This window comes from Ostrea edulis, chromosome 6 (assembly GCF_947568905.1).
Source record: "Ostrea edulis chromosome 6, xbOstEdul1.1, whole genome shotgun sequence".
NCBI lineage: Eukaryota > Metazoa > Mollusca > Bivalvia > Ostreida > Ostreidae > Ostrea > Ostrea edulis.
Window position 1 is genome coordinate 49,701,131 of NC_079169.1, and position 15,079 is coordinate 49,716,209.

Below are 15,079 nucleotides of genomic sequence, written 5' to 3' on the forward strand. Positions count from 1 at the left end.
TGAACACATCATTCAATTCGTGTATCTTTTCATGAAAAAAGATCCTTTCTTTGCTGATATAGAATCTATTTCATTTCAGATATAGATGGATGTGTGGCGGAACCTTGTCAGAACAATGGAACATGCATAGATCAAATTAATACCTACGAATGTCAATGTGTTCCGGGATTTAATTGGACTCACTGCGAGAATAGTAAGTTTCATCAAAATGCAGTTGAAAATAATTGGCCGAAAACTTGTGTGTTAAGGTGATGTTATTGTACGCTATATGCCACAATTTTCTTTGAAATTCAGATATGGATGAATGTGCTGGGGATCCTTGTCAAAACAACGGAACGTGTGTGGACTTTGTAAACAACTACCAGTGTGATTGTGTCCCTGGTTTTGCAGACACAAACTGTTCAACAAGTAAAGTCTATTTTACCCATCTACATTCAATTTCAATGTCAAATACGCAAGGTTAAGTGAAGTGTTCGTTGGTGGCGTCGGTGACCTAGTGGTTAGGCTGTCAGACGCGCGACCGAAAGGTCTTGGGTTGGAGTCCTGGCCGTGGCAGGGCCGACGTTTTGTTCTTGGGAAAGGCACTTTACATGAATTTCCTCACTCCACCCAAGTGTAAAAGGGGTACCTGGCTATAGACAGTGAAAGATAATGTTATTGCTCCAGCGCCTTAACGGCACCTTACACTGTATGCTTCCCAGGAAGCTGAGAAATTTCTACATTGATATAAGGTCTGCCAGGGTAATAATGTATTGTAAAGCGCTTTGAACAGCTGGAAAAAGCGCTATATAAAACCAATCCTCATTATTATTACTGATATCATTATGCTATTTTGTAATATTCGTAGATATCGATGAGTGTTCTGACGGACCATGCCAGAATGATGGAACCTGTGTAGACCTCATCAACGATTACCAGTGTGCATGTGTTATGGGATTCAACGGCAAAAACTGTACTGTCGGTGAGTGTGCAAGAACGCAATGCACAAACGGGAACTTTTACTCCTGATGAAATAATCCAATACTTCGTTGTTGAAATTAGTCATGAAAAAGTTTTAATCATGACTACGAAGTGTGTTGCATTGGTTGATGGTATGAATTGTATTACATTATGCACGAAGGAGCACTATTCAGTGGTAGAAATTGCAGAAACAGTTATTGTTTTATTCATGCCTTGCCGATTGTTGTAGATATCGATGAATGTGTTGACCAACCTTGTGAGAACAATGGAACATGCGTGGATCTCATCAATGGTTACGAATGTCAATGTGCGTCAGGATTGAATGGAACCAACTGCACGCAAAGTAAGGAGATTGTATATAGTGTATGCATCAGAAAGGGCACATGTTTTCAAATATGATGCTGGCTATTGACTACCTGTAACGTATTTAACGTATTGAGTACGTATCAAATGTTTGCAAATTCACAAAGCGTTTCTTTGGGACTAAATTTTAATCTCTTTTAGTTTATTGCATTCGTAAAGCACGTTTGATTTTAAGTTTGTACAAATTATTATTGTAAGGAATGAATCACAAAAATTCAAGGAGAAAGTAAAATTATTTCATTTTAAGGAAATGGTATATACGTGGACATGTATGTAGTGATAATGGACAAAAACAGTTTTCCCCTCAAAATCTGGTACAAATTACACGCTTTTTGAAATGGAAACATCTTGGATTTCTCAACGAAAATTGAAAGTAATCGACACATTCTTGAAGTGGTGTATCTTATTAAATTGACAGACAAATTATGCCCTGGTTTACTTTTTTGTTTGATACTTTTGACATTTTTGCCAAGATTTAAAAAGAAACATCACTGTTTCGCTACACTATGAAACAGTAGAAAGACCTTGACGACATTTAATCGTCGTAAAATAGTCTTAAAATATATTGACGTCAGTAATTGAAACGCTGTTCTGATGCCTACAGAGTGTATTTCATTGGTTGATTTTATGAATGGTGTTACATTATCCACCAAGTATTGGGTCAGAGGAAATGCAGAAAGAATTATTCTATATCTATGCCCTGCGGATTGTTGCAGATATCGATGACTGTATTGACCAACCATGCGAGAACAATGGAACATGCGTGGATCTCGTCAATGCCTACAAATGTCAATGCGTGGCAGGATTTAATGGAACCAACTGCACAGAAAGTAAGGAGATTGGGTATCAGAATGGACACACTTTTTGAAATATGATACTGAATATTGACAAAGGGTGTCTTGGTGATTATTCTTGCTTGGTTTTAATTTTTGGCATTGGTAAATTACGTTTGATTTGAAGTCTGTACAAACTATTATTAATAGGAACACAACAATTTAAAAAGAACATTATTTCATTTTAATGAACTCGTATAAATGTACTGACAACGGATCGAAATAGAGTGTTCCCTCAAAAGATGTTACAAATTGCAGGATTTTTGTTATTTCAATGCCTTGGGTTTCTACAAAATTTGAAAATAATGAACACATCATTCAATTCGTGTATCTTTTCATGAAAAAAGATCCTTTCTTTGCTGATATAGAATCTATTTCATTTCAGATATAGATGGGTGTGTGGCGGAACCTTGTCAGAACAATGGAACATGCATAGATCAAATTAATACCTACGAATGTCAATGTGTTCCGGGATTTAATTGGACTCACTGCGAGAATAGTAAGTTTCATCAAAATGCAGTTGAAAATAATTGACCGAAAACTTGTGTGTTAAGGTGATGTTATTGTACGCTATATGCCACAATTTTCTTTGAAATTCAGATATGGATGAATGTGCTGGGGATCCTTGTCAAAACAACGGAACGTGTGTGGACCTTGTAAACAACTACCAGTGTGATTGTGTCCCTGGTTTTGCAGACACAAACTGTTCAACAAGTAAAGTCTATTTTACCCATCTACATTCAATTTCAATGTCAAATACGCAAGGTTAAGTGAAGTGTTCGTTGGTGGCGTCGGTGACCTAGTGGTTAGACTGTCAGACGCGCGACCGAAAGGTCTTGGGTTGGAGTCCTGGCCGTGGCAGGGCCGACGTTTTGTTCTTGGGAAAGGCACTTTACATGAATTTCCTCACTCCACCCAAGTGTAAAAGGGGTACCTGGCTATAGACAGTGAAAGATAATGTTAGAATGTTATTGCTTCAACGCCTTAACGGCACCTTACACTGTATGCTTCCCAGGAAGCTAAGAAATTTCTACATTGATATAAGGTCTGCCAGGGTAATAATGTATTGTAAAGCGCTTTGAACAGCTGGAAAAAGCGGTATATAAAACCAATCCTCATTATTATTATTAATATCATTATGCTATTTTGTAATATTCGTAGATATCGATGAGTGTTCTGACGGACCATGCCAGAATGATGGAACCTGTGTAGACCTCATCAACGATTACCAGTGTGCATGTGTTATGGGATTCAACGGCAAAAACTGTACTGTCGGTGAGTGTGCAAGAACGCAATGCACAAACGGGAACTTTTACTCCTGATGAAATAATCCAATACTTCGTTGTTGAAATTAGTCATGAAAAAGTTTTAATCATGACTACGAAGTGTGTTGCATTGGTTGATGATATGAATTGTATTACATTATGCACGAAGGAGCACTATTCAGTGGTAGAAATTGCAGAAACAGTTATTGTTTTATTCATGCCTTGCCGATTGTTGTAGATATCGATGAATGTGTTGACCAACCTTGTAAGAACAATGGAACATGCGTGGATCTCATCAATGGTTACGAATGTCAATGTGCGTCAGGATTGAATGGAACCAACTGCACGCAAAGTAAGGAGATTGTATATAGTGTATGCATCAGAAAGGGCACATGTTTTCAAATATGATGCTGGCTATTGACTACCCGTAACGTATTTAACGTATTGAGTACGTATCAAATGTTTGCAAATTCACAAAGCGTTTCTTTGGGACTAAATTTTAAGCTCTTTTAGTTTATTGCATTCATAAAGCACGTTTGATTTTAAGTTTGTACAAATTATTATTGTAAGGAATGAATCACAAAAATTCAAGGAGAAAGTAAAATTATTTCATTTTAAGGAAATGGTATATACGTGGACACGTATGTAGTGATAATGGACAAAAACAGTTTTCCCCTCAAAACCTGGTACAAATTACACGCTTTTTGAAATGGAAACATCTTGGATTTCTCAACGAAAATTGAAAGTAATCGACACATTCTTGAAGTGGTGTATCTTATTAAATTGACAGACAAATTATGCCCTGGTTTACTTTTTTGTTTGATACTTTTGACATTTTTGCCAAGATTTAAAAAGAAACATCACTGTTTCGCTACACTATGAAACAGTAGAAAGACCTTGACGACATTTAATCGTCGTAAAATAGTCTTAAAATATACTGACGTCAGTAATTGAAACGCTGTTCTGATGCCTACAGAGTGTATTTCATTGGTTGATTTTATGAATGGTGTTACATTATCCACCAAGTATTGGGTCAGAGGAAATGCAGAAAGAATTATTCTATATCTATGCCCTGCGGATTGTTGCAGATATCGATGACTGTATTGACCAACCATGCGAGAACAATGGAACATGCGTGGATCTCATCAATGCCTACAAATGTCAATGCGTGGCAGGATTTAATGGAACCAACTGCACAGAAAGTAAGGAGATTGGGTATCAGAATGGACACACTTTTTGAAATATGATACTGAATATTGACAAAGGGTGTCTTGGTGATTATTCTTGCTTGGTTTTAATTTTTGGCATTGGTAAATCACGTTTGATTTGAAGTCTGTACAAACTATTATTAATAGGAACACAACAATTTAAAAAGAAAAGATTATTTCATTTTAATGAAATCGTATACATGTAAATGTACTGACAACGAATCGAAATAGAGTGTTCCCTCAAAAGATGTTACAAATTGCAGGATTTTTGTTATTTCAATGCCTTGGGTTTCTACAAAAATTGAAAATAATGAACACATCATTCAATTCGTGTATCTTTTCATGAAAAAAGATCCTTTCTTTGCTGATATAGAATCTATTTCATTTCAGATATAGATGGGTGTGTGGCGGAACCTTGTCAGAACAATGGAACATGCATAGATCAAATTAATACCTACGAATGTCAATGTGTTCCGGGATTTAATTGGACTCACTGCGAGAATAGTAAGTTTCATCAAAATGCAGTTGAAAATGATTGGCCGAAAACTTGTGTGTTAAGGTGATGTTATTGTACGCTATATCCCACAATTTTCTTTGAAATTCAGATATGGATGAATGTGCTGGGGATCCTTGTCAAAACAACGGAACGTGTGTGGACCTTGTAAACAACTACCAGTGTGATTGTGTCCCTGGTTTTGCAGACACAAACTGTTCAACAAGTAAAGTCTATTTTACCCATCTACATTCAATTTCAATGTCAAATACGCAAGGTTAAGTGAAGTGTTCGTTGGTGGCGTCGGTGACCTAGTGGTTAGGCTGTCAGACGCGCGACCGAAAGGTCTTGGGTTTGAGTCCTGGCCGTGGCAGGACCGACGTTTTGTTCTTGGGAAAGGCACTTTACATGAATTTCCTCACTCCACCCAAGTGTAAAAGGGGTACCTGGCTATAGACAGTGAAAGATAATGTTAGAATGTTATTGCTTCAGCGCCTTAACGGCACCTTACACTGTATGCTTCCCAGGAAGCTAAGAAATTTCTACATTGATATAAGGTCTGCCAGGGTAATAATGTATTGTAAAGCGCTTTGAACAGCTGGAAAAAGCGCTATATAAAACCAATCCTCATTATTATTATTAATATCATTATGCTATTTTGTAATATTCGTAGATATCGATGAGTGTTCTGACGGACCATGCCAGAATGATGGAACCTGTGTAGACCTCATCAACGATTACCAGTGTGCATGTGTTATGGGATTCAACGGCAAAAACTGTACTGTCGGTGAGTGTGCAAGAACGCAATGCACAAACGGGAACTTTTACTCCTGATGAAATAATCCAATACTTCGTTGTTGAAATTAGTCATGAAAAAGTTTTAATCATGACTACGAAGTGTGTTGCATTGGTTGATGATATGAATTGTATTACATTATGCACGAAGGAGCACTATTCAGTGGTAGAAATTGCAGAAACAGTTATTGTTTTATTCATGCCTTGCCGATTGTTGTAGATATCGATGAATGTGTTGACCAACCTTGTAAGAACAATGGAACATGCGTGGATCTCATCAATGGTTACGAATGTCAATGTGCGTCAGGATTGAATGGAACCAACTGCACGCAAAGTAAGGAGATTGTATATAGTGTATGCATCAGAAAGGGCACATGTTTTCAAATATGATGCTGGCTATTGACTACCCGTAACGTATTTAACGTATTGAGTACGTATCAAATGTTTGCAAATTCACAAAGCGTTTCTTTGGGACAAAATTTTAATCTCTTTTAGTTTATTGCATTCGTAAAGCACGTTTGATTTTAAGTTTGTACAAATTATTATTGTAAGGAATGAATCACAAAAATTCAAGGAGAAAGTAAAATTATTTCATTTTAAGGAAATGGTATATACGTGGACACGTATGTAGTGATAATGGACAAAAACAGTTTTCCCCTCAAAACCTGGTACAAATTACAGGCTTTTTGAAATGGAAACATCTTGGATTTCTCAACGAAAATTGAAAGTAATCGACACATTCTTGAAGTGGTGTATCTTATTAAATTGACAGACAAATTATGCCCTGGTTTACTTTTTTGTTTGATACTTTTGACATTTTTGCCAAGATTTAAAAAGAAACATCACTGTTTCGCTACACTATGAAACAGTAGAAAGACCTTGACGACATTTAATCGTCGTAAAATAGTCTTAAAATATACTGACGTCAGTAATTGAAACGCTGTTCTGATGCCTACAGAGTGTATTTCATTGGTTGATTTTATGAATGGTGTTACATTATCCACCAAGTATTGGGTCAGAGGAAATGCAGAAAGAATTATTCTATATCTATGCCCTGCGGATTGTTGCAGATATCGATGACTGTATTGACCAACCATGCGAGAACAATGGAACATGCGTGGATCTCATCAATGCCTACAAATGTCAATGCGTGGCAGGATTTAATGGAACCAACTGCACAGAAAGTAAGGAGATTGGGTATCAGAATGGACACACTTTTTGAAATATGATACTGAATATTGACAAAGGGTGTCTTGGTGATTATTCTTGCTTGGTTTTAATTTTTGGCATTGGTAAATCACGTTTGATTTGAAGTCTGTACAAACTATTATTAATAGGAACACAACAATTTAAAAAGAAAAGATTATTTCATTTTAATGAAATCGTATACATGTAAATGTACTGACAACGAATCGAAATAGAGTGTTCCCTCAAAAGATGTTACAAATTGCAGGATTTTTGTTATTTCAATGCCTTGGGTTTCTACAAAAATTGAAAATAATGAACACATCATTCAATTCGTGTATCTTTTCATGAAAAAAGATCCTTTCTTTGCTGATATAGAATCTATTTCATTTCAGATATAGATGGGTGTGTGGCGGAACCTTGTCAGAACAATGGAACATGCATAGATCAAATTAATACCTACGAATGTCAATGTGTTCCGGGATTTAATTGGACTCACTGCGAGAATAGTAAGTTTCATCAAAATGCAGTTGAAAATGATTGGCCGAAAACTTGTGTGTTAAGGTGATGTTATTGTACGCTATATCCCACAATTTTCTTTGAAATTCAGATATGGATGAATGTGCTGGGGATCCTTGTCAAAACAACGGAACGTGTGTGGACCTTGTAAACAACTACCAGTGTGATTGTGTCCCTGGTTTTGCAGACACAAACTGTTCAACAAGTAAAGTCTATTTTACCCATCTACATTCAATTTCAATGTCAAATACGCAAGGTTAAGTGAAGTGTTCGTTGGTGGCGTCGGTGACCTAGTGGTTAGGCTGTCAGACGCGCGACCGAAAGGTCTTGGGTTTGAGTCCTGGCCGTGGCAGGACCGACGTTTTGTTCTTGGGAAAGGCACTTTACATGAATTTCCTCACTCCACCCAAGTGTAAAAGGGGTACCTGGCTATAGACAGTGAAAGATAATGTTAGAATGTTATTGCTTCAGCGCCTTAACGGCACCTTACACTGTATGCTTCCCAGGAAGCTAAGAAATTTCTACATTGATATAAGGTCTGCCAGGGTAATAATGTATTGTAAAGCGCTTTGAACAGCTGGAAAAAGCGCTATATAAAACCAATCCTCATTATTATTATTAATATCATTATGCTATTTTGTAATATTCGTAGATATCGATGAGTGTTCTGACGGACCATGCCAGAATGATGGAACCTGTGTAGACCTCATCAACGATTACCAGTGTGCATGTGTTATGGGATTCAACGGCAAAAACTGTACTGTCGGTGAGTGTGCAAGAACGCAATGCACAAACGGGAACTTTTACTCCTGATGAAATAATCCAATACTTCGTTGTTGAAATTAGTCATGAAAAAGTTTTAATCATGACTACGAAGTGTGTTGCATTGGTTGATGATATGAATTGTATTACATTATGCACGAAGGAGCACTATTCAGTGGTAGAAATTGCAGAAACAGTTATTGTTTTATTCATGCCTTGCCGATTGTTGTAGATATCGATGAATGTGTTGACCAACCTTGTGAGAACAATGGAACATGCGTGGATCTCATCAATGGTTACGAATGTCAATGTGCGTCAGGATTGAATGGAACCAACTGCACGCAAAGTAAGGAGATTGTATATAGTGTATGCATCAGAAAGGGCACATGTTTTCAAATATGATGCTGGCTATTGACTACCCGTAACGTATTTAACGTATTGAGTACGTATCAAATGTTTGCAAATTCACAAAGCGTTTCTTTGGGACAAAATTTTAATCTCTTTTAGTTTATTGCATTCGTAAAGCACGTTTGATTTTAAGTTTGTACAAATTATTATTGTAAGGAATGAATCACAAAAATTCAAGGAGAAAGTAAAATTATTTCATTTTAAGGAAATGGTATATACGTGGACACGTATGTAGTGATAATGGACAAAAACAGTTTTCCCCTCAAAACCTGGTACAAATTACAGGCTTTTTGAAATGGAAACATCTTGGATTTCTCAACGAAAATTGAAAGTAATCGACACATTCTTGAAGTGGTGTATCTTATTAAATTGACAGACAAATTATGCCCTGGTTTACTTTTTTGTTTGATACTTTTGACATTTTTGCCAAGATTTAAAAAGAAACATCACTGCTTCGCTACACTATGAAACAGTAGAAAGACCTTGACGACATTTAATCGTCGTAAAATAGTCTTAAAATATACTGACGTCAGTAATTGAAACGCTGTTCTGATGCCTACAGAGTGTATTTCATTGGTTGATTTTATGAATGGTGTTACATTATCCACCAAGTATTGGGTCAGAGGAAATGCAGAAAGAATTATTCTATATCTATGCCCTGCGGATTGTTGCAGATATCGATGACTGTATTGACCAACCATGCGAGAACAATGGAACATGCGTGGATCTCATCAATGCCTACAAATGTCAATGCGTGGCAGGATTTAATGGAACCAACTGCACAGAAAGTAAGGAGATTGGGTATCAGAATGGACACACTTTTTGAAATATGATACTGAATATTGACAAAGGGTGTCTTGGTGATTATTCTTGCTTGGTTTTAATTTTTGGCATTGGTAAATCACGTTTGATTTGAAGTCTGTACAAACTATTATTAATAGGAACACAACAATTTAAAAAGAAAAGATTATTTCATTTTAATGAAATCGTATACATGTAAATATACTGACAACGAATCGAAATAGAGTGTTCCCTCAAAAGATGGTACAAATTGCAGGATTTTTGTTATTTCAATGCCTTGGGTTTCTACAAAAATTGAAAATAATGAACACATCATTCAATTCGTGTATCTTTTCATGAAAAAAGATCCTTTCTTTGCTGATATAGAATCTATTTCATTTCAGATATAGATGGGTGTGTGGCGGAACCTTGTCAGAACAATGGAACATGCATAGATCAAATTAATACCTACGAATGTCAATGTGTTCCGGGATTTAATTGGACTCACTGCGAGAATAGTAAGTTTCATCAAAATGCAGTTGAAAATAATTGGCCGAAAACTTGTGTGTTAAGGTGATGTTATTGTACGCTATATCCCACAATTTTCTTTGAAATTCAGATATGGATGAATGTGCTGGGGATCCTTGTCAAAACAACGGAACGTGTGTGGACCTTGTAAACAACTACCAGTGTGATTGTGTCCCTGGTTTTGCAGACACAAACTGTTCAACAAGTAAAGTCTATTTTACCCATCTACATTCAATTTCAATGTCAAATACGCAAGGTTAAGTGAAGTGTTCGTTGGTGGCGTCGGTGACCTAGTGGTTAGGATGTCAGACGCGCGACCGAAAGGTCTTGGGTTGGAGTCCTGGCCGTGGCAGGGCCGACGTTTTGTTCTTGGGAAAGGCACTTTACATGAATTTCCTCACTCCACCCAAGTGTAAAAGGGGTACCTGGCTATAGACAGTGAAACATAATGTTAGAATGTTATTGCTCCAGCGCCTTAACGGCACCTTACACTGTATGCTTCCCAGGAAGCTGAGAAATTTCTAGATTGATATAAGGTCTGCCAGGGTAATAATGTATTGTAAAGCGCTTTGAACAGCTGGAAAAAGCGCTATATAAAACAATCCTCATTATCATTATTGATATCATTATGCTATTTTGTAATATTCGTAGATATCGATGAGTGTTCTGACGGACCATGCCAGAATGATGGAACCTGTGTAGACCTCATCAACGATTACCAGTGTGCATGTGTTATGGGATTCAACGGCAAAAACTGTACTGTCGGTGAGTGTGCAAGAACGCAATGCACAAACGGGAACTTTTACTCCTGATGAAATAATCCAATACTTCGTTGTTGAAATTAGTCATGAAAAAGTTTTAATCATGACTACGAAGTGTGTTGCATTGGTTGACGATATGAATTGTATTACATTATGCACGAAGGAGCACTATTCAGTGGTAGAAATTGCAGAAACAGTTATTGTTTTATTCATGCCTTGCCGATTGTTGTAGATATCGATGAATGTGTTGACCAACCTTGTGAGAACAATGGAACATGCGTGGATCTCATCAATGGTTACGAATGTCAATGTGCGTCAGGATTGAATGGAACCAACTGCACGCAAAGTAAGGAGATTGTATATAGTGTATGCATCAGAAAGGGCACATGTTTTCAAATATGATGCTGGCTATTGACTACCTGTAACGTATTTAACGTATTGAGTACGTATCAAATGTTTGCAAATTCACAAAGCGTTTCTTTGGGACTAAATTTTAATCTCTTTTAGTTTATTGCATTCGTAAAGCACATTTGATTTTAAGTTTGTACAAATTATTATTGTAAGGAATGAATCACAAAAATTCAAGGAGAAAGTAAAATTATTTCATTTTAAGGAAATGGTATATACGTGGACATGTATGTAGTGATAATGGACAAAAACAGTTTTCCCCTCAAAATCTGGTACAAATTACACGCTTTTTGAAATGGAAACATCTTGGATTTCTCAACGAAAATTGAAAGTAATCGACACATTCTTGAAGTGGTGTATCTTATTAAATTGACAAATTATGCCCTGGTTTACCTTTCTGTTTGATACTTTTGACATTTTTGCCAAGATTTAAAAAGAAACATCACTGTTTCGCTACACTATGAAACAGTAGAAAGACCTTGACGACATTTAATCGTCGTAAAATAGTCTTAAAATATACTGACGTCAGTAATTGAAACGCTGTTCTGATGCCTACAGAGTGTATTTCATTGGTTGATTTTATGAATGGTGTTACATTATCCACCAAGTATTGGGTCAGAGGAAATGCAGAAAGAATTATTCTATATCTATGCCCTGCGCATTGTTGCAGATATCGATGACTGTATTGACCAACCATGCGAGAACAATGGAACATGCGTGGATCTCGTCAATGGCTACAAATGTCAATGCGTGGCAGGATTTAATGGAACCAACTGCACAGAAAGTAAGGAGATTGGGTATCAGAATGGACACACTTTTTGAAATATGATACTGAATATTGACAAAGGGTGTCTTGGTGATTATTCTTGCTTGGTTTTAATTTTTGGCATTGGTAAATCACGTTTGATTTGAAGTCTGTACAAACTATTATTAATAGGAACACAACAATTTAAAAAGAAAAGATTATTTCATTTTAATGAAATCGTATACATGTAAATATACTGACAACGAATCGAAATAGAGTGTTCCCTCAAAAGATGGTACAAATTGCAGGATTTTTGTTATTTCAATGCCTTGGGTTTCTACAAAAATTGAAAATAATGAACACATCATTCAATTCGTGTATCTTTTCATGAAAAAAGATCCTTTCTTTGCTGATATAGAATCTATTTCATTTCAGATATAGATGGGTGTGTGGCGGAACCTTGTCAGAACAATGGAACATGCATAGATCAAATTAATACCTACGAATGTCAATGTGTTCCGGGATTTAATTGGACTCACTGCGAGAATAGTAAGTTTCATCAAAATGCAGTTGAAAATAATTGGCCGAAAACTTGTGTGTTAAGGTGATGTTATTGTACGCTATATCCCACAATTTTCTTTGAAATTCAGATATGGATGAATGTGCTGGGGATCCTTGTCAAAACAACGGAACGTGTGTGGACCTTGTAAACAACTACCAGTGTGATTGTGTCCCTGGTTTTGCAGACACAAACTGTTCAACAAGTAAAGTCTATTTTACCCATCTACATTCAATTTCAATGTCAAATACGCAAGGTTAAGTGAAGTGTTCGTTGGTGGCGTCGGTGACCTAGTGGTTAGGATGTCAGACGCGCGACCGAAAGGTCTTGGGTTGGAGTCCTGGCCGTGGCAGGGCCGACGTTTTGTTCTTGGGAAAGGCACTTTACATGAATTTCCTCACTCCACCCAAGTGTAAAAGGGGTACCTGGCTATAGACAGTGAAACATAATGTTAGAATGTTATTGCTCCAGCGCCTTAACGGCACCTTACACTGTATGCTTCCCAGGAAGCTGAGAAATTTCTAGATTGATATAAGGTCTGCCAGGGTAATAATGTATTGTAAAGCGCTTTGAACAGCTGGAAAAAGCGCTATATAAAACAATCCTCATTATCATTATTGATATCATTATGCTATTTTGTAATATTCGTAGATATCGATGAGTGTTCTGACGGACCATGCCAGAATGATGGAACCTGTGTAGACCTCATCAACGATTACCAGTGTGCATGTGTTATGGGATTCAACGGCAAAAACTGTACTGTCGGTGAGTGTGCAAGAACGCAATGCACAAACGGGAACTTTTACTCCTGATGAAATAATCCAATACTTCGTTGTTGAAATTAGTCATGAAAAAGTTTTAATCATGACTACGAAGTGTGTTGCATTGGTTGACGATATGAATTGTATTACATTATGCACGAAGGAGCACTATTCAGTGGTAGAAATTGCAGAAACAGTTATTGTTTTATTCATGCCTTGCCGATTGTTGTAGATATCGATGAATGTGTTGACCAACCTTGTGAGAACAATGGAACATGCGTGGATCTCATCAATGGTTACGAATGTCAATGTGCGTCAGGATTGAATGGAACCAACTGCACGCAAAGTAAGGAGATTGTATATAGTGTATGCATCAGAAAGGGCACATGTTTTCAAATATGATGCTGGCTATTGACTACCTGTAACGTATTTAACGTATTGAGTACGTATCAAATGTTTGCAAATTCACAAAGCGTTTCTTTGGGACTAAATTTTAATCTCTTTTAGTTTATTGCATTCGTAAAGCACATTTGATTTTAAGTTTGTACAAATTATTATTGTAAGGAATGAATCACAAAAATTCAAGGAGAAAGTAAAATTATTTCATTTTAAGGAAATGGTATATACGTGGACATGTATGTAGTGATAATGGACAAAAACAGTTTTCCCCTCAAAATCTGGTACAAATTACACGCTTTTTGAAATGGAAACATCTTGGATTTCTCAACGAAAATTGAAAGTAATCGACACATTCTTGAAGTGGTGTATCTTATTAAATTGACAAATTATGCCCTGGTTTACCTTTCTGTTTGATACTTTTGACATTTTTGCCAAGATTTAAAAAGAAACATCACTGTTTCGCTACACTATGAAACAGTAGAAAGACCTTGACGACATTTAATCGTCGTAAAATAGTCTTAAAATATACTGACGTCAGTAATTGAAACGCTGTTCTGATGCCTACAGAGTGTATTTCATTGGTTGATTTTATGAATGGTGTTACATTATCCACCAAGTATTGGGTCAGAGGAAATGCAGAAAGAATTATTCTATATCTATGCCCTGCGCATTGTTGCAGATATCGATGACTGTATTGACCAACCATGCGAGAACAATGGAACATGCGTGGATCTCGTCAATGGCTACAAATGTCAATGCGTGGCAGGATTTAATGGAACCAACTGCACAGAAAGTAAGGAGATTGGGTATCAGAATGGACACGCTTTTTGAAATATGATACTGAATATTGACAAAGGGTGTCTTGGTGATTATTCTTGCTTGGTTTTAATTTTTGGCATTGGTAAATCACGTTTGATTTGAAGTCTGTACAAACTATTATTAATAGGAACACAACAATTTAAAAAGAAAAGAACATTATTTCATTTTAATGAAATCGTATAAATGTACTGACAACGGATCGAAATAGAGTGTTCCCTCAAAAGATGTTACAAATTGCAGGATTTTTGTTATTTCAATGCCTTGGGTTTCTACAAAAATTGAAAATAATGAACACATCATTCAATTCGTGTATCTTTTCATGAAAAAAGATCCTTTCTTTGCTGATATAGAATCTATTTCATTTCAGATATAGATGGGTGTGTGGCGGAACCTTGTCAGAACAATGGAACATGCATAGATCAAATTAATACCTACGAATGTCAATGTGTTCCGGGATTTAATTGGACTCACTGCGAGAATAGTAAGTTTCATCAAAATGCAGTTGAAAATGATTGGCCGAAAACTTGT

At 36.6% G+C, this 15,079-nt stretch overlaps 1 protein-coding gene across 1 annotated transcript in view; it reads left to right on the plus strand.

The window, feature by feature from the left end:
- LOC125646912 (uncharacterized) overlaps positions 1-15,079 on the plus strand; it is a 324,296-nt gene that overhangs the window by 88,001 nt on the left and 221,216 nt on the right. Inside the window, exons 28-58 of the mRNA XM_056139838.1 lie at positions 80-193; positions 295-408; positions 848-961; positions 1,190-1,303; positions 2,040-2,153; positions 2,542-2,655; positions 2,757-2,870; positions 3,318-3,431; positions 3,660-3,773; positions 4,510-4,623; positions 5,020-5,133; positions 5,235-5,348; positions 5,796-5,909; positions 6,138-6,251; positions 6,988-7,101; positions 7,498-7,611; positions 7,713-7,826; positions 8,274-8,387; positions 8,616-8,729; positions 9,466-9,579; positions 9,976-10,089; positions 10,191-10,304; positions 10,751-10,864; positions 11,093-11,206; positions 11,939-12,052; positions 12,449-12,562; positions 12,664-12,777; positions 13,224-13,337; positions 13,566-13,679; positions 14,412-14,525; positions 14,919-15,032. Coding sequence (XP_055995813.1) covers positions 80-193; positions 295-408; positions 848-961; positions 1,190-1,303; positions 2,040-2,153; positions 2,542-2,655; positions 2,757-2,870; positions 3,318-3,431; positions 3,660-3,773; positions 4,510-4,623; positions 5,020-5,133; positions 5,235-5,348; positions 5,796-5,909; positions 6,138-6,251; positions 6,988-7,101; positions 7,498-7,611; positions 7,713-7,826; positions 8,274-8,387; positions 8,616-8,729; positions 9,466-9,579; positions 9,976-10,089; positions 10,191-10,304; positions 10,751-10,864; positions 11,093-11,206; positions 11,939-12,052; positions 12,449-12,562; positions 12,664-12,777; positions 13,224-13,337; positions 13,566-13,679; positions 14,412-14,525; positions 14,919-15,032 — 3,534 coding nt within the window. The remainder of the gene's footprint in view (positions 1-79; positions 194-294; positions 409-847; positions 962-1,189; positions 1,304-2,039; positions 2,154-2,541; positions 2,656-2,756; positions 2,871-3,317; positions 3,432-3,659; positions 3,774-4,509; positions 4,624-5,019; positions 5,134-5,234; positions 5,349-5,795; positions 5,910-6,137; positions 6,252-6,987; positions 7,102-7,497; positions 7,612-7,712; positions 7,827-8,273; positions 8,388-8,615; positions 8,730-9,465; positions 9,580-9,975; positions 10,090-10,190; positions 10,305-10,750; positions 10,865-11,092; positions 11,207-11,938; positions 12,053-12,448; positions 12,563-12,663; positions 12,778-13,223; positions 13,338-13,565; positions 13,680-14,411; positions 14,526-14,918; positions 15,033-15,079) is intronic.